The sequence below is a fragment of the Amborella trichopoda genome, chromosome 10 (assembly GCF_054954075.1).
Source record: "Amborella trichopoda isolate Santa Cruz 75 chromosome 10, AtrichopodaSantaCruz75HAP2 v2.0, whole genome shotgun sequence".
NCBI classification, from domain to species: Eukaryota; Viridiplantae; Streptophyta; class Magnoliopsida; order Amborellales; family Amborellaceae; genus Amborella; species Amborella trichopoda.
This window is the reverse complement of record NC_142345.1, coordinates 35,075,349-35,097,646: the sequence shown is the minus strand read 5'-3', so window position 1 is coordinate 35,097,646 and position 22,298 is coordinate 35,075,349. Positions and strand designations below refer to the sequence as shown.

At 34.8% G+C, this 22,298-nt stretch overlaps 1 protein-coding gene across 2 annotated transcripts; it reads left to right on the top strand.

The window, feature by feature from the left end:
- Nucleotides 1-14,302: 14,302 nt before the first annotated feature.
- LOC110008325 (WAT1-related protein At2g37450-like) lies at nucleotides 14,303-18,621 on the top strand. 2 transcript variants are annotated; one of them, XM_088850086.1, is made up of 7 exons: nucleotides 14,303-14,733; nucleotides 14,851-14,914; nucleotides 14,999-15,115; nucleotides 15,232-15,487; nucleotides 16,752-16,885; nucleotides 17,777-17,928; nucleotides 18,207-18,621. In XM_088850086.1, the coding sequence occupies exons 4-6, from the start codon at nucleotides 15,233-15,235 to the stop codon at nucleotides 17,865-17,867; spliced, it is 480 nt and encodes a 159-aa protein (XP_088706212.1). In that variant the 5' UTR covers nucleotides 14,303-14,733; nucleotides 14,851-14,914; nucleotides 14,999-15,115; nucleotide 15,232; the 3' UTR covers nucleotides 17,868-17,928; nucleotides 18,207-18,621. The 2 variants fall into 2 exon arrangements, with proteins under 2 accessions (XP_088706212.1, XP_088706211.1); XM_088850085.1 differs by having other exon boundaries at nucleotides 16,752-16,907.
- Nucleotides 18,622-22,298: the final 3,677 nt, after the last annotated feature.

The window sequence follows — 22,298 nt, the reverse complement described above, 5'->3', positions numbered from 1 at the left end:
TTGCCACTCAAGGGATCGCCATCAGGTGTCCACACGAGGCTACTCAAACCAACGACAGAACCCTAGGTCAAAAAATTGGACCTGACCACTATTCGGGTCCGGGTTCGGGTCTAAGTTCATGTGGATCAGATCCAGATCCAACCTGAATAATATTATTATTTAAAAAAATTTAATATATATAGTAATTTGATAACATTTAATAATATTTAAATAAATATAATTATAAGACTTATATTTTTTGTACAAGGTTGCAACCTTAAACAATCCAATTTAACATGTACCTCCAAATTTGATCATACCATGTAATTTTAATGTAAAAAATTCGTAGGATTATCTAAAATCTATTTTTATATGTAATTATAAAATTTTAAACTTCACAGCCTATATATAATGTACTGCAAGATGTACTATTTTTGAGACTTAGTTATTTTTTTTTAATTTTTTTTTATATTTATGCATGAACAATTACACGGTTTTTCAACATTAAAACAACCTTTTTTGATGGATTTTTTAGGTGAAAAATTTATTTGTACATTTTAAGGTTGCAATCTTATATAATTTGTTTGCATAATTATATAATATATTATAATATTTAAATAATACATATATATGTTTAACATAATATTTAAATATATTTTTTTACTTTTGAGTCGGGTCCAAACGAGTCCGGTCAGATTTTGATCTGATAACTTCATGTCTGTGTCCCATATTTTTTTCTTGTCGGGATCCGAGTCTGGCTGGACCTGGACGCGGACCCAACCCGCCCCGTTGTCACCTCTATAAGAATGCATGCATCAACAAACCACCAGATGCAAAGGTTCACATTGGCACAAGGATGATCCTTAGCATATAGTTAGTAGATACAATATTCGAGGATTCTTGCATAATGGTCCCTAAGGTCAATCTCGAAAATTAAGAGTCAAAGTTGGGTGTCATGACTCGAATACGATCTGAAATGGCAACTTTTAAAATTCAGGAACTTTTTTTTTTTTTTCTATGGGGCAAATTTTATTGCTTGGTATAAATTCTAAACGATGGAAGAAAACACATAAGCTCATATAATGAAAAGGCATGAAAATTTGGTTGCATACAACCCAATCTCAAATGTCGCCTCTTTGCTTTTTTTGGACAAGTTTATATAGGAATGGAACATGTGAGAGCCGAGAGCCAGGTTATGGGATTGGTTTACAATCCGATTGCCCATTTCTATTAATTTACTCTCCCTTAAATTAACAAAATTGGCTCTAGTTAAGGATTTTAAGATGAGTTTGGAAAGTGTTTCATTACTTTTGGTGTTCCATTCTTTTAAAATTTAATTAGAAGAAGGGAATGAATTCAAATAAATACCATTTTATTTAGGTATTATATTATTATGAGACCGTTTACTTTTGGTACAAGAAGATCACAATTATTCTTAACCATTGGATGTGATATTTAATAGATTTAAACGTATTGCAACATTCGTTAAATTTTGTTTTGGACATTGTGCATGGTCAACATCACAATCCCAACCACCTGATTTTACATATAACGATTAATAGTTATTGTGACTTCTTTATACCAAAAGTGAATAGTCACATTGACACATTTCATTTTATTTATCATTTCGAAGAGTTACTAAGTATTCCACTCCAATCTCATTGCTAGTTTTTCATATAACACAATACTTTTGACTCCACGATACAATTTTGTGGGATTTCGACGTCAATACTCTGGGTATCTCATAATTTGGGCTTATGATAAGATGTGATTATTATTTATTGTGATAGTCAGAGTACAATACATTAGGAGAAGCACCAAGTATATCATGCAAAGACAAAGACCATTTATGTTAGTTATCATTTCTCAGTGAGATAATAGATGAAGGTGATATCTTGTTACTGAAGATTGACACCAAGAATAATGTTGTAGATACGCTAAGAAATCTTGTTCTATTATATAAGTTCAAGTTGTACTTGGACTTGATTCATGTATTGTCAAAGTAAGAGCCTGTGGGGCAGAAAATAGAGAAGACAATTGATGGGAATCTCAATTAGAACTCAAGCCAAGGTGAAGATTTGTTGATTTGTCTTTACTTCTAAGGCAAATCTTGTGTAGTATTTAGTTATTTTTGGAATTCCTATTAAGTTCGAATTGTAATTAACAAAATTGTAGGGGGGGATTTGGGTGAGTCTTATTTAGGTTCGTATAGGCTTTTGGGTTCATAGTTGTCTTTTGGTAATTAAATTTTTAAGTTTTTTGGAAATGTTAGTGAGAATGGAGGTCGTGACCTTTAACTGGGGCTCATATTGTACTTCTACCGGTTGATTAGGATAAAATTATTTTTGTATAAAGTTATGAAAAGTATGGACCTTCATGTATCTACTTTATGGGAGTTTCTCTATTCTATATCTAAGTTGTATTCCAGAGAAATAAACATAATATAAACGTAAGGGCCGAGTGGTTTTTTTTTCGGGTTTATTTTCTCTATATTTTGGGTGTTTTGTAGAGAAATATTAGTAGAAAATAGAGAGAAACCTTTTGGGTCTTTAGAGAGGGAAAATTATAGAGAGAATAAAGCTTGGCGGGAGATTGAATTTTGTGTCTTTGGTTGTCTCAAGTACGTGCCTTGTAATTTTTTTTCTCTTAATTAGTGGAAAATTATCGATCGTATTTTTCAGTGGATGTAGTCCTATCTGTGACGAACCATGCTTTCCTTCTTTATTTTTCTTACTTGTTTTGTGCTTGTTATCAGTTCTATTTTTCTCGTACTTTATTTACCGAAAATTAATCAGCTAGTTTAGAGCTTCTGTGCACAACTACTTAGCAGCCATAGTCATTCATTTGGTGAATTTAACTAGGGGAAACCCTATAATTATATATTGTGAAATTTGGTTGAAGCTTGAATATTTCACATACTTCATTTAACGAATACAAACATAATATATGTAGTTACAGAAGAGAGGATTGACTTAGTTGATCCTAGAGAAAATGATGAAATCAAATTTGTTACAGCCAAATGAGGAATTCAAAATTCAAATTCAAATTGTAATACTCCCCTTCAAGTTGGTGTGTGTAGATCGTTAACACCCAACTTGTATTGTAGGTAACTGAACTGCTCTTTGCCAAGCAGTTTGGTGAATATATCGGCCCTCTGGCTATTAGTTCAGAGGTACTGAGTGCGAATAACCCCAGCTTGCAACCTTTCACGAATAACATAACAATCCAATTCGATATGCTTTGTGCGGTCATGAAAGACGAGATTGGATGCTTTGTGTAATGCAGCCTGATTATCGCAGTATAGTAGCATGGGCTGTGAGTGGGTAATGCCCAAGTCGTGAAGAAGGTATTGAAGCCAAACTAGCTTGCCGGTGGTTGTTGCCATGGCCTGAATGAGAAACGGTGGACTGCTATTTTGTTCTTCAAGATATGGGGCTGTTTCCAAGAAACATACAGTATCCTGTGGCAGAGCGACTGGTAGTAGGACAGCTAGCCCAATCGGAATGAATATTTCACATACTTCATTCAACGAATACAAACAGAATAAATAGAGTTATAGAAGAGAAGATTGACTTAGTTGATCCTAGAGAAAAGGATGAAATCAAATTTGTTACAACCAAATGAGGAATTCAAAATTCAAATTCAAATCGTAATATATATCAAGCATCATCATGCGGCTCATGGTCTCAACAATGCCTATCGCTCTCAACTCATTCATAATAGTTTATCGAAAACAAAGAAATTCCACAAATTTTGTGGAAATTTTTTCTCAAGAAAAATTCCTCCACCAAAATCCTCATGTGCGATCCAATCCTAACTTCTTCTCTCACAATTACCATCTTGGCATTGGAAAGTGTGAGAGAAGATCTTCCTCATCTCTATATTCATTACCTAATTGAGTATAAATATTTGTATATTGGTTATTTTGAGAGAGAAATGACATGATTAGAAGGAGAAAAGTGTTAGTGTCAGATAGAAGAAATGCATGGTTAGAGATGGAGAAGTAAGATAAAAAGGTTGGAGTTAAAGAGTGAAAGGGGATTGTTACATATAGGAGATTTAGGGAGAGAAAATATATAGCTAGAGAGAGAACGTATAGATAGAGTTATAGACCAGGAAAGAAAAAAAAGGCAGAGAGGTAAACATCCTAAAAAACAGAATGGGGAACAGAAGTTACTAGTTCTCATTTTTTGAAAACTCAAAACTTCCTAAAACCAATTTCCTGTAGTACGAACAAAGTTGGCCTAAGTATTTGAGAGAACGGAGCGATGCTTTTTGTTATCCGCACCACCACATTGGTGAAAATAGCAGCTACTCCCTCTTCCTTTTTGGTGGAAAAACAAAGTATTGAGTTCAGCTAGCATAACCTAGAATTCAAATATCATTCCCTTAAAACATTATACCATTTATTAGTGATAATGTACGTTATTACCTAGCATTTTAAAACAAAATTTCCATTCCGTGCCATATAAGGACTTAGTCGCTTCAAAAAATAAAAGGTTAAATAAAAGGTTAAGTGAAAGGTTTCTATACTTCCCCTACAACATAGAAGTTATATACTCCTCCCTTCCAATCTAGCCATTGAATTTAGATTGATTGAGTCATTGATTGTTTGATCTAGATCTGATTCCTTTGAGTACTTTATTTTTAGTTATTTTTACAAATTGTATGAATAGGGAATTGGTACATACCATCTCATTAATGGCGCACATCTAAAAAATACTAAAAAGAAATTTTGAATAAAATAAATGGCTAAAATACCAATTGAAACTTTCATGGGTGTTTTGGTTATTTTATTTTATTGCGAATATTTTTGTAATATATTTTTCCAAGTATGACTTTAAGAGAGGAGTGGAGGCCCAAACTTTGTTGTCAAAACATTTTGTAGAAAAAAATAGAAGTAAAGTATTGTATAGATGTGACATTGTGATTAGGACCACCTCAACCATCCATTCCAAATGGACAATTAGATAGGGCGCAGTATATAAGGTTTTTGCAATAGGAGAAGCATCAAAAGCTTGCCCTTAAGTTAAACTTGTTTAGCCAAAACCAGCGCTCAAAAGAATTGGGCTTGGGCTTGAGTGGTTAGTCAATGACATGGTCTGTGCTTTATCTTAAATTTAACGCCTACAACCTTATATTTTCAATTTTATATAATGAAGTAATATCAGAAAATGTTGGCACAAGTATTCCTTTTAGAAAGGGCAATTTATCAAAAGATCTATGAGAGATTAATTATTTAGCACTAATCACCATTCCAACTCAATATCATTTAATTTTTTTAAAGTATTTTGAAATTAAAATAAAATATATTGTTAAGATATTAAATTATTCATCTTTTGTATGTCACATGATAAATTTCCCTTTTAAAAATAATAAAAGGAATGACAGGCATTTGAAGAAGAGCCGTTCTTTTGCAAATAAACATGCAAATCCCTACTCTTAGTCTCTCTTTCAATTTTTCTGTATTTGCCAAATAAAATTAAAGAGTTGACAAATTTATACCGTGTCTTTGGGCTTGCAACTGAATCCACCCAAGATCTTTTTATCAAGTTGAAACTTTCCTTATTCTCTAATCACTCTCATTTTTCATTACATTGTACAATTCCCTTTTATAACTGCTACCTCACATCATTGAAGATTTGGTTTCCCATGAAAAGATAACTTGCCATCTCACGTTAAAGCCTCCCCCTAAAAAATATCCTTCCTTATTTAAAAGAATATTTCTAAAAGTACCCTTGAGAGTTATCCCATGTAACCCCACCGTCCTATCTAATCAATGCTTCACTAAGACAAAAACGTTGCCTACAAATTCGAAGTTAAACCATCGTAATAAAATTTATCGAAATCCCTTGACTACAACATTACCATAACATAAATAAAAAATTTGAAATTTTTTTTGTTGCATTACTCTTCTAGGTTAGGAGAAGCTCGACCTCGAGCTTGATTCAAAGTGCATCTCCTTCATCACGATGCATGATTATTTATGAAACTTGATCTTCTTCTTTAACTTCATTCTCGTCCTTAGCCAAGTGTAACTCTATCTTTTTTGTTTTTGGGCATTCATATGCACGGTGTCCTGTTTTGTTGCATCGATAACAATTATCATTTTTTTCTTCATTAAATTTTGGTTAGCACAAAACCTTTTTTCGAGGTAAAAAAGTGCTTAGAAGTGTTCCATTGGTATTTGGTTTCTACTTGTAAAGCAATTTGAAAGCTTCTACTTAAGGTCCATGGTTGATGTAGAAAGACTTCGTTTTTAATCGTTGGATGAAACCCATTTACATATCGAGCAATCTTTTGCCCTTCAGTCTCGTGGATATTGTTTCGAGCTGCTAGTCGATAAAATTCCTTAGTACAATCCTCCATATATTTTTTCATTATGTCGAAGATTTTTTAGTTTTTGAAAGAAAATCATGATCCACATAAATAAAATTTTACCAGTCACTAATTTTTACCTTTCCACTATGAAATCAGAACTGATTAACTCCCACCAGGCCGTAGCATACCCGTGGAGCTTGGTTACAATAAGTTTAACTTTGCACTCCTCTAACAATTCACTCCATTAAAAATAATTTTCAACAAACTTTACACAATCAATAAAAGCCTCAATGTGGAGCTTATCATGAAATTCAAGAAGATCAACTTTAATACCAAAATCTTGTGGTCATTCTATAGGAAGTGGACCTTTCATATAAATTTATTCTTCTATAGGAAGTGGACCTTTCATATAAATTTATTCCTTACCATCGGGATCAGCACCCTCGGTTTGTTGTGGGATATTAACCCTAAATCTATGTGGTTACGAGCACCTTCTTCATGATGAAGGTTGTTATCCAACCGTTGCAATTGGTGATTCATGTCATGAACTTCGCTTCAAACATTCTTCCATGACTTTAGTTATATTTTTTAAAATTTATCCTTTGCGATCATCCATAATGATGCTGCTAACAATTAATAAACCAGAAAAATAAAATCCAGAATTTTTCGAGCAAGGGAGTCCAACCCCAAATCTTTGCATAACATAAAACTTTCCTTATTCTCCAATCAGTTTCTTATTGCAATACATTATACAATTTCCTTTTATAACTACTATCTCACGTCCTAAATTATAACTCATGTAACCCCTCGTTCCTATCTAACCAAAGCTTCCCTTAAAGACAAAAGAGTTGCTTGCAAATTAGAAGATAAACCCTTATCTAAATCCCTTGGCTACAATAATGCCCATAAAAAAATAAAATAAAATTTTTAATCTCCCTTTTTTTTTGTCTTTTTTTTTTTATTTCAATCTATCTGCTAGTGTTGTATAACATTAAGAAATCATCCCCATTTTGATTCAATTTGAATGTCTTTTAAAATGGTATATGAATTTATGCATACTTTGGTATCTGAGTTTTTGGAAAGGCAACTGAAGTAATATTGTTCTTTTCTTTCGAGAGAATATAACAACATACAAAGGTGTACCTTGCATGCACCAAGTTGGGAAATATCAAGAAATTCCTCTCTCTGTAAAACTCTTTATTGTGTCTCCAACTTACTTTCCTCAATTGACTCAAAATTTTTGGGGGATTACTTGAGATAATATGTAAGGTATTTATGCTTAGAGTGGGCCTCTAATCTTGCTTTCCTCGCTATTTTCCTTTTCAATTTGCTTTGATTTGTGTTATTCACAGTTTGTGATTGCTTCTAAGCTGATCCCATTTATCTAGACCTTGCAAGGTGAGAACTGATTCTTTATTTCCAATATAACTTATGGAAATTATTGTAAATAACTTGTATGGAGCTTTGTATATGTCCCTGTACATGGTTTGTGTTCTCTTAATATTAGCTATATCTTCGAATTCATTTGAGGCGATGTAGAATGTTACTGTTCATATTATGATCGTGTTGCAGGAAAGCTGGTAGTGATGAGGAAAGGATGCTGGTTATATTTTTAATAGGGTAAATTAACATCATCTGTTTTGCAGGATAAGAGGATAATCAAACATGTCTTCAAATTTTTATTGTAGAGCACATACATTGTGCGCCTTTACAAGAGGATAATCAAACATGTCTTCAAAGTTTTATTATGGAGCACATACATTGTGCTCCTACAAGAACACAATCTATATCTACTCCCTCGGCCTAAACACTTAGCAACGTTGATTTTTTAGTCTAAAATTTTGGGAGCGATATAGTAATTACTAGATCATTATTATTTAAATAAAATTTTGAATATTGAGTTGTGACATTTAGATTTAACCCTTCAAAAATCGGACAGTCTTTATTCAATCTTATAGCAATATTTTTTTCTAGTATATAGAGATTTTATTTCAGAACTTTTTTTCTTTCGTTTTTTGTTGAGATTGTTCTATGGGTTGTTGAGATTATATCTTCAAAAGTTGATATCTAAAAAGCATCACTAGCATGTTTTTTAAATGAGCGAATAAATAGATAGTAAACTCCCGTGTGAGTAAGTAGTTACTCACTTGAAGCTTATAGCATCAACATATAAAGTTTCTTATATTGAGAGTTTCCTATTTTGTGGGATTACAGTTGTAATGAAATTTTTTTATTAAAAAAACAAAAATTATAACTCTATAAATATCTTGTAAACTAGAGTAATCCCTATTAATGAAATACTGATTTACCTTCCATGTTTGTAAGCATCATCATATGCTGTGTTGATATGTTTCCCTTCTCTTCTCTATTTCTTTTATTGCAACTTCAACATGATATTAGAGTTTGACGCCTCTATAGAAATCACTACTATCGATATACTCTGATTTTTTTTGTGTGGTGATCGTTGTTCTTTCTCTCTTTCTCTACGGTCATTTATTTTTCCGTGACTATTATTTCCAAAAGCCAAAGGAAACCTCATGAAAATAACTTGCCAAACTGCTTTGCACCTTGAGCACGTTGATTTGATGTGGACTTTTGGAATGCACGAGGTTTTGGTAATTGCTTTCTTCCTCACGTAATGCAAAAGATTACTTTTGAAAAGCACAAGGTTTTGCAAACTACCTTCTTCATGACATAATGCAAGAGATTTGCAAATTGATTTCTTTTGGAATGCAAAAGGTTGCATCTTGTGCACCTTCAAGTTGACGTTTTTGTTGATGTGGAGTTGTCTTTGGTAGCTCATCCGTTGCCTCTTGTGCACCTTCCAGTTAACAATATTTTCTTTGAGATGCAAAAGGTTGCATTCTATGCACCCTCAAGTTGATCGTGATATTGATGCACCCTCGGCAATTTCTAGAAAGAGAAATTGTTATTCTCATTGGGATCTTCGATCGGTTTAGATTGGGGTGTCTTCTATTATTTAATTTCCCTTGCTATCGATCAGATCAATCTTATTTTTTTCTTATCTCTTTATAATGGTAGATTCATAAAACAACTCCATCATGAAATTTCTATTGTTACTTTGAATGGACTTAATTATCTTGCTTGATCGAAAGTTGTTTCTTATTCTCGCTTTGGAAAATCTAAACTTGGATACATAACTAGGAAGAAAATCATGAATCTTGATTTCAAAACATCTTAAAAAAGTGTTGAGAAATCTTTCATCGTTGTCAATAATGAGAAATATGAAATAAAAAGGCCTCGAAATAGTGGTGGATGTAGAGGCCTTAACAATTATCACGATAATGGAAGGGGTCATAATAATAGAAAGCATCCTAGATATGATCACTGTAACAATATAAGACATGTGAATGATAGGTGTTGAGTATTATATCCACACTTAAAAGCCCATTAATAACAGGACAATCAATAGATCTATTACTCAGACCACAACCACTCAAATACATCACAACAGTTGTAATCATTATCAGTAACCAAGAAACAACAATGGTTTTTCCTCCATATGGGATCATTTATCGTCATTATTGGACACAAGTAACTCTTATGCTTTCATATATTCCTGTGATACTTTTTCTTGGATAGTAGACTCAGGCGCTACAAATCATATGACTAGTAACTTATAGTGTGTATCCAACCTCAAAAATAATGAAAATGTAAACCATGTGTCCATTGCTAATGGTTCCTTGATTCTTGTCAAAAGTGTTGGTAAGACCAAGATCATCTTTAAGTCTCCTAACTTTGAAATTCTGTTATGTCATCATTTTCTCTAACTTGATGTCTGTTAGTAGAATTACACAGAGCAAGAATTGCAGTTTTATTTTTTCTCCCAATTCTATAATTTTCCAGGACCGGGCCATGGGGAGGAAGATCGGTGAAGGAAGGTTGTCTCATAAGATATATTTATTTAATCAGAAAAATACAACTTTGGTCGTTAATCAAGATAATTTCAATATTGATAAATTGTGGCATCAGAGATTTGGACACCGTTCATATAAAGTTTCGGAAATTTTAATGCCCTTCCTATCTTAACTCTCATTCTTGTGAAGTTTGTAAATTTTCAAAACAGATAAGACTTCATTTTCCGTGTTCTATGCATGTTTCAAAAGAACCCTTTTATTTGATACGTTCTAACGTGTGGGGACCACACTTATTTCATTCTTATGTTGGCTTTAATTATTTTGTTACTTTTATTGATGATTGATCTAGCCCCATATGACATAAAAGGTCGGGTGTATCCGTCTAGCCTTGTATGACATAAAGGGTTGGGTGTATCTGTCCATCGCTGCATGATGTTAAATTTCTTAGAGAACTCTATGGTTGCAATAGCTAAAACTGCTAACTAAATTTTTTTTTTTCAAAATATCTTTTTCTTTTCTAAATGATTCACTATATGCCTTTTGTTTTCAAAAACCTTAATTTCTTTGTTAAAATCGTAACCCTTCCAAAGCTCTTAGTTCTATTTCAAAACTCTACCTATTTTCAAAATTTTCTAAAACGTCTTATAAAACAAAGGAGCTTGGACACCTATACATAATGATTACCGTGTGTTGCCTCATATCTCTCTTCAGAATTGACCAGCCAAACCCTTTCCTAAACTAGTAAAACCTATAGATGACCTTAAGAAGCCCTAAGGAAATTAAAGAAAATATCAGGTTCAACAATTTAAAAGTGAAAAACTCTGAATTTAAGTAATAGAGCGATAAAATCCAACTAGAGTTCCAAACTTGCGTAAATCTTCGGAATATCTCACACCGAAAACCCTAGGACGAAATTGCCCTAAGTGGGTGAACGGGGAGCATATTGTCTTGGAGGGAAAGTTGGTGTGCCATATGTTCACGTGACATCAAGTAAATTAAAATGTCAGCAGTGTCTACTTATTTGACACTCACTTGTCCCTCGAGGGACAGGGAACCCCAAAAAGGGGCAACTGTAAACAACCCATCTTGAAAACAGGTAAATTCAATGGTTTTCTAAACCATAGATAGCCTTAGGACCACACTATCCCCATAGATCCCTAGATTATAGACACCATAGTCTATAACGCCTGCCCTATGATCCAGAATCCTGTAGAACATCCTGTTTTAGAAAAAAAAAAATCAATAAAAATAACAAAAAATCTCGTTTTGATCCAAATTTTGGTAAGCAGTATCACAAGAGCCCGTAGATCCTCCCAGAACTAGAATCTCCCGATTCTGGGTAGATTTGGTATGAGCGACACTACCATTGCTGCTCAACCTAGACTGACCCAAATATGTCGATTTTTGGCAAGCAACATCCCGACAGGCCCAAAATCAGCCCAAATAAGAATCTACCAATTTTGGGTAGATGTGGTCTATGTCGCCCAACCTAAATTGAATCAAATCGATTGATTTTTGGCAAGTAGCATCGCAACAGCCCAAAAAATTACTCTAGATTGGAGTCTGCCAATTTTGAGCAAATTTGGTATGGGTGACACCACTGGAATCTACCAATTTTTTAGTAGATTTTGGGCACCCAACTCGGACTACCCCAAATTAGCAGTTTCTGGATGCCAACCCTCCCAAATCATTTTTGGTCAGATTCATTGAGCCTAGACCATTTTGGTCCCACTACCAGTGTCGTCCAAGCCTTGGACCACCAAAACGGCAGTCCAGACTAGGAAATCTTCTGGTTATGGTTTGTTACCCATTCTAGATTATTTTTATCTTATAAAAAAGTCATTTCGGGATCATTTTAGGTTAGACTCTTTAGACCGTATTAGCTTGTGTGTCCAAAGAAAACTTTGAGATTGTGAGACTTAAGAAAAACCTAGACCTACAAAAACCTTAGCTTTAGGCCACTTGCCCTTTAGATTAAGAGATCCATCCAACCAAGCCAAAGCGTGGTCAAAATGTGAAAAGAAACAAAGAGGACGCACGACATAAACTCAGCCGGTCCTAATACGGGCGAGACCTCGAAACCTCAAGAGCTCAGGCCAACTAGCTTAGTCCGATACATTTTTACTCTTTCATATGTTTCTTTACAGTTTTTTTATTTTATTAGAATTAAATTAGTTTTATTGCATTTTATGTAGTATTTCACACTTCGGATTGATGTTGGCACTGCCACTGATCTAAGAGCAGATATACTCATTTTTTTAGTTGATCTGGCCTCATATTAGAATTCAATTGACCCCCACTCTCTATTACTCACTTTTGAAATCAGTTTGTGGTTCGGATCTGGTCAAATATCATCCTGATATGCATCGTAAACAGGGTCCGGGTCTCATATTATATGTTTGTCTCCAGGTTTGAGTCTTAGGATTTCAGATCTAGTCAAGTATGGGTTTGGGTCTGGATCTGGGTTCCATAATAATTTTTTGGGTCTAGGACTGGAGACAGACCTAGGTCTAACTCGACTCATTGCTACCCTTATTTCTAAACCATGAATTGAAAGGTTCAAAAGACGATCCTTCATAGGAGTGGCAATGGATAGAGTCCGGTCGGACCCGGACCGAGGCCTGAATATTATTATGTTCCAAAACACAGGAATAGTTTTCGGGTTTCGGTTTTTGACCCAGACCTGACCCGTCGAGTCTAAAAATTGGACCCATACCCGTACCCATTGTGTCTCGGTTCTAGTCAGGTCCATTGCCAGCCTATGACAATGAGTTTTTTTTTCTTTGCCCTTTTTCTTACTATCTTTTACCCATATTATTGACAACAAGGTCAAAAAACCCCCCATCAGATTTCAAGGCGTATGATTTGTCATTTAATAGCTAAAGATGACTACGAGTTCTTATCGTATATGATCCTTAATACTCCTAAACGAATAGGTTTAAAGTAAACTGGTTTATCTCCAACAATTTACAGGTACGGGTAAGAGAAGGATCCAGACCAGGACCCAAATAGCATTCCAGATCTGACCCATCGGGTCTAAAAATTTAACCCATATGCGAATCCGACGTTGGGTCTACCCGTAGGGTCCCGATTATGGATGGGTCCATTGCCACCCCTAATGCTACAAGCATAGATGCAATCGGCAAGAGCCATGTATTGGCGGGGATTTCGTGAGGCACACGGCAATATTGTTCAGCAACTCAGAGTCAGCGCACTACGTGTATTTCGCCATGGATTGAAAAAGCGAAAAAGTTAAGTCAATTTCATGCCTTAGAAAGCAACAAAGCCACGTTTCTTTTTATACAGCAATTTACACCATACAAGTATTTTTCACATGAAAAAATAATTCCATTCTGAATTGGAAATTGTATGTTGGAGGGAATTAGCAGGGACCAAACTAGTTTTAAAAGTTAATTAGTACTGGCTTGGTCTTCCCCCTTCATATTTTTTTATTAGTTTATCTAATTTTTGTGAGAGCTTTTTCCGAATCAACAGCTTTTCGTGCTCCATTATCCACAGTGGTTCTTGCGATATTCACATTGGAGAGCATTCTTGGTGGGTCTCTGCATTATTGGCCTGATTTTATGTACGAAATGGTAACTAAAGTGAACAATAATCCCCTCCCCATGAAAAAATCAATAGCTTTTTTGTTTTCTCCGTTGTCCACAGTGGTTCGTGCGATATTCACATTGGAGAGCATTCTTGGTGGGTCTCTACATTATTGGTTGATTTTATGCACGAAATGACAACTGAAGTGAACAATGCCCCCTGTCCCCCAACAACCTGGCCTCACGGGGTGTACAAGCCCCACCATGTGGGCCCATAAGGCCTGCTCGTGGCGTCGTGAACAATCCCCCCTGCCCCCCAACAACCTGGCCTCCCGGGGTGTACAAACCCCACCATGTGGGCCCATAGGGCCCGCTCGTAGTAGGGTTTTGGGATTGACGGTACGGGCCGGGCTTTTTGTAGGCTTGGTGTACTTTCTTACTTAAATTTTTTCATATGTTTTTTAAAATAAAAATTTACCTGGCCTGATTTTTTGTTTCTAACCTTGTAGACAAGATTGCTGGCTGGAACCAGGCCGAGCTTGAAATTTATTCTTTGGGGCAGAGGGTTATGGGCCTACCCCTCTTGTGTATTCAGGCATGACGGTTCCAGCCCTTGTTGAGCTTGTGTGTTTCATATATGTGGATCAAGACCATCATGCACACCTTTACTTGCAGGCTAGGTCCACCTAACGCGGAATAGTGGCCTCAGACTCCACGTGGAAAAAAAGGAGAAAAAAATCCGGAAAAAATGCGTAAAAATTTCTCTGTAATTCCTCCTCTTCTTCTTCTATTTCTACTACTCTTGTTTAATTTGCTCTTTCGTGTAAAAAAAAAATGAGGAAGTACAGGCCAACTCTTGCCCTAATCCTGTATCAAAGCTTTGTTGCTGTGATGGTTATCCTCATCAAAGTAGCATTTCGGCGAGGGATGAGCCCTACCATCTTTGTTACCTATAGGCAGTTAATCGCCACCCTCTCTATTGCGCCTTTAGCTTACTTCATAGAAAGGTACTCTCTTTCTCAATGTAGCAGTTGCATTTGTTTTCTCACTATCTTGATTCTGAGTCATCTCAGCTTATTCCATAGTTCTCTTTCTCACTCAATATTATCTTTGGAATTATGTAGGCAGACCAGACCTCCCCGGTGCCTGAAAACAGTGGCTCACATCTTCGTAATTGGACTACTGGGGGTGCACCTTAAAGCTCTATTTGTGCTCCTCACATTCATTTCTGACAATCACAAGCATTCATATATCATTCTACTTCCATTGCAGGGTTCCTCTTCTCGAAATATCATATTTTTATGGGGTTTCTTATACTTCATCGACTTTCTCTCTCGCGAAATTGAATCTCCAACCGGCTGTTACTCTTGTATTGGCCATTATCCTAAGGTAGAGAGGCGCACTATAATTTAGTCACTAATGGTTTTCTTTTTCTCCCTTTAACATGACAATAACTTGCACTTCATTATCCTTTCACCTAACACTGCGAACTATTCATCTTTTAGAATGGAGAAAGTGAATGTAAAGAAAGCAAGGGAACAAGCAAAGATTGTTGGAACCATAACTTGTGTTGGAGGTGCCACGATCATGACATTGATTAGAGGTCCTACACTGGGGTTCCTGGGTTTTCTCAAGAAACCCACACCTCTTTCTCATCTCTTGGACAACACTTCAACCATTACTCCAAAAGACAATTGGACCTTGGGTCCGATTTTAATAACTTTGGCTCTCATTTCATATGGTGCATGGTTGCTTTATCAGGTAATCCAAACTTTCTTATCATTGAATTTTTGTTTTTCCGGGGAAATTATCATTTAAGGGGTGGAAATCCTTTACAAAATCACTAAGGGTCAGAGGAGCCAAATAATATATTAGCATTACTTTTTAATTTTTAGTTAACTCAAAAACCTTTGCAGAAGTTCTCTTCAAATATTATCCAAATTGCCTTTATTCATTCTTGAAAATCCTGATGAAGCAGGTATTTCAAGAATTTGACCAAAAATTTTCAAGTAGGGGACCTGTGCTCATTGGGTGGGCCCATTACTAAAAGGAAAAGTTCATATAAGGTTGAAACCTTAAAATGTAGAATCACATATGCACCTCAAGAATCCATCGGAAATGTTGTTTTAATGTTGAACAAGCCCTCTAATGTATCATCTCAATATCAAGATCTATGAATATGAAAAAAAAAAAAATTTAAAATATCAGAAATAGTGCATCTTGGAATATATTATCTAGACCGTCCATTTTCAAGATTTTCATATATTTATATATCTACTTGATTTTAACCAATTTTGGAATTTAAAATTTCCTAATTAAGTATGAAAATAGATTTTAAGATAATACTAAAAAATTTTTACAACAAAATTACATGTTATGATAAAATTTTAAGGTGCGGCTTAATTGGACTGTTTAAGGTTACAACCTTATAGAAGCCACACCCTTACTAACATGCACTATTTCAGGGCTCTAGCTATGACTAGGAGAAAATTAGGTATTTGTGAGGATATTTTTGATGATATAGTTCAGTGAAACGAAAATTAAAGAGTGATTTACATACAAACCCTAAAATTTTAGTTAAAATATCCGCTTATAGGCGGAAATTACAACGAAAGTCGGTCAATCAACTTTTTTTTATTTTTTCAAAATTGCCAACTCGAACTTTGATTTTTTTTTTTTTTAGTTTTTTTTAGTTTTTCTGCTAGAAAAGGTGGGTTGACCGACTTTCTTTGTAATCACTGCCTATAAATGGAGCATTTCGTACTTTACCTAAAATTTGAGTGTCTGTACATAAATCACACAAAATTAAAATATAAAACCTCTAATGTTAAATAAGATGTTCAACCCCCTTATTGAATTTGTCTGGGGTGATGACCCCTTGAAAGATATTTTTCATTTCTTTTACTTTTTAGATGTAGATTTTTTTCCTGTGTTTATATTTAAATTAATAAAATATTTTTCTTTCTTCAACTTGCATGTTTTAAGATTTCTCTATTAACCTTTGCTCTCTCTTGTGACATATCAGTCTTGGGCTTTTAAGGATTACCAGGCTCAAGCATCCCTCAGGACTATGATGTTAGGGATGGGTACCCTTCAGTCTGCCATAGTGGCACTCATCATCAACAAGTCCAATGCGTGGAGAGTGAATTGGGACTTCGAGTTATTCACTTATGCTTACAGTGTAACATTACTTCTTATGTACTTATTAAATTTACTCATGTTATCTAACAGGATTTCCTGTATCCTCACTAGAAATGGATTCAATGAATTTGTTATCATATCTAGATACATGCAGCATAACATCTCTAAATATGTAAAAGGTTCACTTTATCCTCGTTGGTTTTATAATTTTAAGCGCAAAAGCTACTTCTCGCTAAATTCAAATTGGTAATATATGTTTTGCAAAATATCCTAGTAGATGAGGATGATGATGATGGGAAAATGAGAAAATTACAACCAGCTGTAACAACATAAAGCAAATAGAGCAATAAGAAATAGAATAGAGAAACACAAAGATTTAAATGGTTCATTGCTAATGTGACTATATCTGTAGGCAAACACAATAAATGATTTCACTATTGCAACTTCAAAAGTACAAGTAGGATCTGACATGAGAATCATCAATTACAGAGTCGAGCAAATAAAGAGCTTATATAGCATCTTAAACTCTAACTCAACCATGAAGAAATATTTCTATTTGCCAAAAATAGTCCCATAATAGCCTCCTGACCCTGATAATTAGGGCAAAAGAGGTGAAAGGTTACATATATAGCCGTACATAACAATACAGATGGTAGAAATTCCATTATTTACACCAAGTTTGTTGTAGATCTGCCATAAAAAGGTATTTCTCTTATTTTCTTTTACTTGCTGTGATTTTCAAATAAGAAACAGAATTATCCCTACGGTCGTGAATGTTTTAGTAACTTAGATATCAAGACGAGGTAAACAACTGAATTCCTTCATGACTGTTTCAAGTTCTTCACTATTGCATCACTCTTATGACTAACCCGCATATATTGATAAGTTAATGTTCTTGGTCTAATGCAGGGTGTTTTTGGCTCAGCTTTATCATTCTTTTTACATAGTTCGTCCCTCAAAGAAAACGGCTATGTTTAGACAGCTGCATTCACTCCTTTGAGCACAGTATTAGTTGCTATTCTTGAACCCATAGCCCTTCACATGGATGTTCACATTGGAAGGTGAGTATATTGTTTTTCTGAAATTCGTTCTTTCCTCAAGTTCTTTTCCTGGATCACTCGAACTGATAAGTATTTGGTAGAGATCAAAATAACTACAGTATATGTTCTTTCATCCCCATGACCATTTACTTCTCAGTCGTTTGGTTAGCATTACTTCCTGAAAGATCAACATAAAATTCTTACTAGTGTGACTCAAGAAGCACAGTCTTGCATCTGCACATTCACCATCTCTGCGAGAGTTCATGATTTTTAAAGTAGTATGGGTTTCGATTTTGCAGCATGGTCGGCATGGTTGTGGTATTTTGTGGGCTTTACATTGTGCTTTGGGGTAGAGCCGAAAATGGCAATGAAAGGCAAAAGATCTTGCCAACTCAAATCTGAGGGGGAAATGAATGCAGTTGAGATGAAGGAAGTGGAAAAGATTGGAAACAAATTTGATGTTGGAAATACAAGACCCACCACTCTGCAAGTGCAATAACACAATAACTGAGATTATACAGGAGAACACTCGGCCTACACCTGAAGAACACTAGGCTACGAGGAGCAGCACCTTTGAGCACTTATTACTTGTTCATTCATTTATGGGAAAATTATCAAAATGGGAAAGTATAGAATGAGCCATTTACCTTCTGTACAAGGTGAGACATTAATCTTGACCATTGGATGTGAAATTGGGTGGCTGCAATTATTCTATTGACCAAGCTCAAACTTCAAAAGAAATTTTTTCAAACTTTGGGACACATCTAAACTATCAAACTTCACATTGAATGGTTGTAAGTAATTGAGGACAACCACGTATCAAAGGTAAATGGCCTCATTATATACAATCCCTATCAAACTACCCACGTAAGATGAATTCTTTAACATTTCGAAATGCCCATAAAAAGGCTTTTGATCATGAATTTGAATAGTGCCAAACGTGTAAAATACTTAATCATACATCTCTCATGGGTATTTTATTAATTTCCCTTCATTTATTAATGAATTTGAATTCAAAACTATGATAAATACGTATGAGTTTCCTATTTACCAAATTATCCTATTGTACACAATGATCCAAATTCCGATATTGTGTTGATATTTTTGAATGAAGTTGCTCAGTTCCCTATTTCGCTGACAATGTTCGTGAATTTATAAAATGGCTTTCCAAAATGGATTCAGAGTTATTGCAGTTGAAAATTCACCGGCATCCAACGACCCGGCAATTAAAGCTGCATTTTAGAGAGAGAAAGAAAAACTAAAAGAAAATTGTAAGAAGAAGGAACAAACGTAGGATTGGAGACCTTCACCATGTATCAAAAGATCAAAGAGAAGAAAAACCCACCCAAAAAAATGCCATCTCTCTCTACACATTAAATACATTTTCATACACAATAAAATAACCCCTTGACGTACTTCTTTTGTAACTTCCCTTTGTTTCCTAAAAGATCTCTCTTCCTAAAACATAGCATCCTCTTCCCTTTCAACTAAAAACCAAAACTTACTTTCTTTCATTAGAAAGACTTATCTTTCCAAAAGATGTGGCCTTCCTATCTGACGCAGCTAAGAACTCATTGCCAGCCAACAACTATCAAATACAAATGTATTTTAGAAAGAGAAACAAAAACTGAGAACAAAATCTTAAGAACAAGGAGCAAACGTGCAGATCCGAGACCTCCATGCACCACGAGAATAAAGATAATGAAAAATTCCACTTATAAAGCCAGTTTTCTCCACATTTTAACTCTATTTTCATTCACAAAAAAATAAGCACCATTACACTTGACATACTTCTTCTTTTATAGCTTCTCTTTGTTTCCTAAAAGACTTCCTATTAAAAAAAAAGGGTGTGGTTTCTATAAGGTTGCAACCTTAAACAATCCAATTATGGCACACATCCAAATGCTATCATTACATGTAATTTTGGTGTAAAAACTTCTCATAATTATTTCAAAATCTATTTTCATATCTAATTATAAAATTTTAAACTCCAAAAATAGTTAAAATCAAGTAGATCTATAAACATATGAAAATCTTGAAAATGGATGGTCTAGATAATGTGTTGCAAGATGACTATTTTTGGGATTCAAAATCTTTTTTTTTTTATATTCGTACATCTCATTGTCGAGACGATCAATTAGAGGATTTTTCGACATTAAAACAACATTTTCCAATGGATTTTTGAGGTGCATCTGTAGTTCTACATTTTAAGGTTGCAACCTTATATAATCTTTTTCCTAAAAAAAAATGTACTCTCTATCTTTAGAAAGATTTATCTATCTGAAAGAAGTCACCTTCCTACCATATAACTCTCTAAAAAATAAATGTCCCCCCAAAAAAGATAAGTTCTCAAAAAAAAAAAAAAAAAAAAAAAAAAAAAACCCAAATAAAGGGATTTATTAGTCGAAAGCCAAATAAAGGGAGAGACACTATTGATATTTCGCCAAATAAAGCCAAATAAAGGGACAGACACCCTTGATATTTCGCCAGTGATAGAAGTGTTATGCTCCGATACCACTTGTTGTGCGCGGAAGCTCTAAACCCGATGGGTTAATATTTGACAAATAAAGTATGAGAAATAAAGCATAAAACACATACCACAAGAACATAAAGATTTATGTGGTTCACCTCAAAAGAGCTACATCCATGGGCATGACAAACAGAGCCTGCACTCCCAAACGGCAACATGCCGATCTCTCATCTCTATTCCATAACTAGACCAATGTCTAGGAAGAGAACAATTTTGAGGGCAAACGAGACTTTATCTCACTAAAAGGAGAAACAACCCAAAATCTCCATGGGAACCGCTTCTCTACAAGAAACCAATATCTCACTCTGCAGGAGTCTTCAGGAGGCATCATCAATGTTTCTCTTCATAAGAAACTCTCTCTTCTCTCTAAGAAGAAATTGCATCTTATGCACAAGAGGCTCTATCTCCCTCTCTCTAGAGGAACCACCATTTCCCATAAAGTGACCCAAATTGGGCACGTAAATTTTTTGCACTTTCATCCCATATATATAAGTTTAGGAGTCCATAGTAAATGGAAAATTTCTTATAGATCTTACATATATCTTAAAAGACCAAGAGATATATCCAAGAGTCAGCATCCTTTTTGGATTTTTTTTTCCCTTAGGAAACTTATCAATATCAATCTCAATCCCACATAATATGGGAAGATCTCAATCCCTAGGAAACTTATCAATATCAATCTTAATCCCGCATAATATGAGAATATCTCAATCCCATATGATATGAGAATATCTCAATCCCATATAATATAGATAAACCTTAATCAATCCCACAAAATATAGATCAATTTCAATTCCTTATGTGGGTGATTTTAGATAGCACCAAATCCAACAATCTCCACTTGATATCAAAATTGCCTACTCACCATGCCAACATCCATTGGATAGCTTTATGGATTCTTCATCTTTTGTCAAAGAAATTTTTTCATCATTCTTGCTGAAAAAAAAATGTTTGCCATCAAATTTCTCCACCTCAAACTTTGCATTCGAAACCTTTACTACCATACTGATAACTCAAAACCAGACTCTAATACTACTTGTTGTGCACGGAAGCTGTAAACCCGATGGGTTGATTTTTGGCAAATAAAGTACGAGAAAAAGAATCGACAAAAACAAGCAATAAGGAATATGCAACAAGCAACAAAATTTTAAAGCAAGAAATAAATAACAGAAAAAGAACATTTGGATTTACGTGGTTCGTCACAATTGTGACTACATCCATAGGCGAAGACGAACGATGTTTTTCATTAAATCAAATAAAGAAAATTACAAGGCGACTTACTTGAGAGAACCAGAGACTCAATCTCCCACATCCCATTGGGTTGCTGTAATGGATAAGCACTACGTGAGAAGGGGTTATAGATTTTCGAAAACAAAATTTCATCTGACATAAAAGTAAGCCTCACAGAGACTAGGTTTTCTTAAGAAAAACAACTTCCTCTTTATATTACTTTTTTTGTTTTTGTTTTTTTTACCGATGTTAATCAAATTTTATTGAAAAGAAAGAAGATTACAATGAAAGGATCACATCATCCACCACCATAATCGAAGAAGATGAAGCACCAGACTTAGCCAAGGAATCAGCCGCATCGTTAGCCTCTCGATAAACATGGGCAAAAGATATTAGGAGATTATCCGATATATTTAACATTTGCACCACACCCAGCCAGCCCGTGATTACCCAAGGAGCTACCGTCAAAGTTGAGTTTTAAGCCACCCAGGGGCAGTGGAGCCTAATATGACTTCGGTCAACTCATAAAATTCAAACGATAAAGATTATTGAGGTTCAGATATGCATCGACTTAAAAAATGGCCAGACCCTTAGGTACAATAGACCACCAGCACCAAATGATATGCTTGAT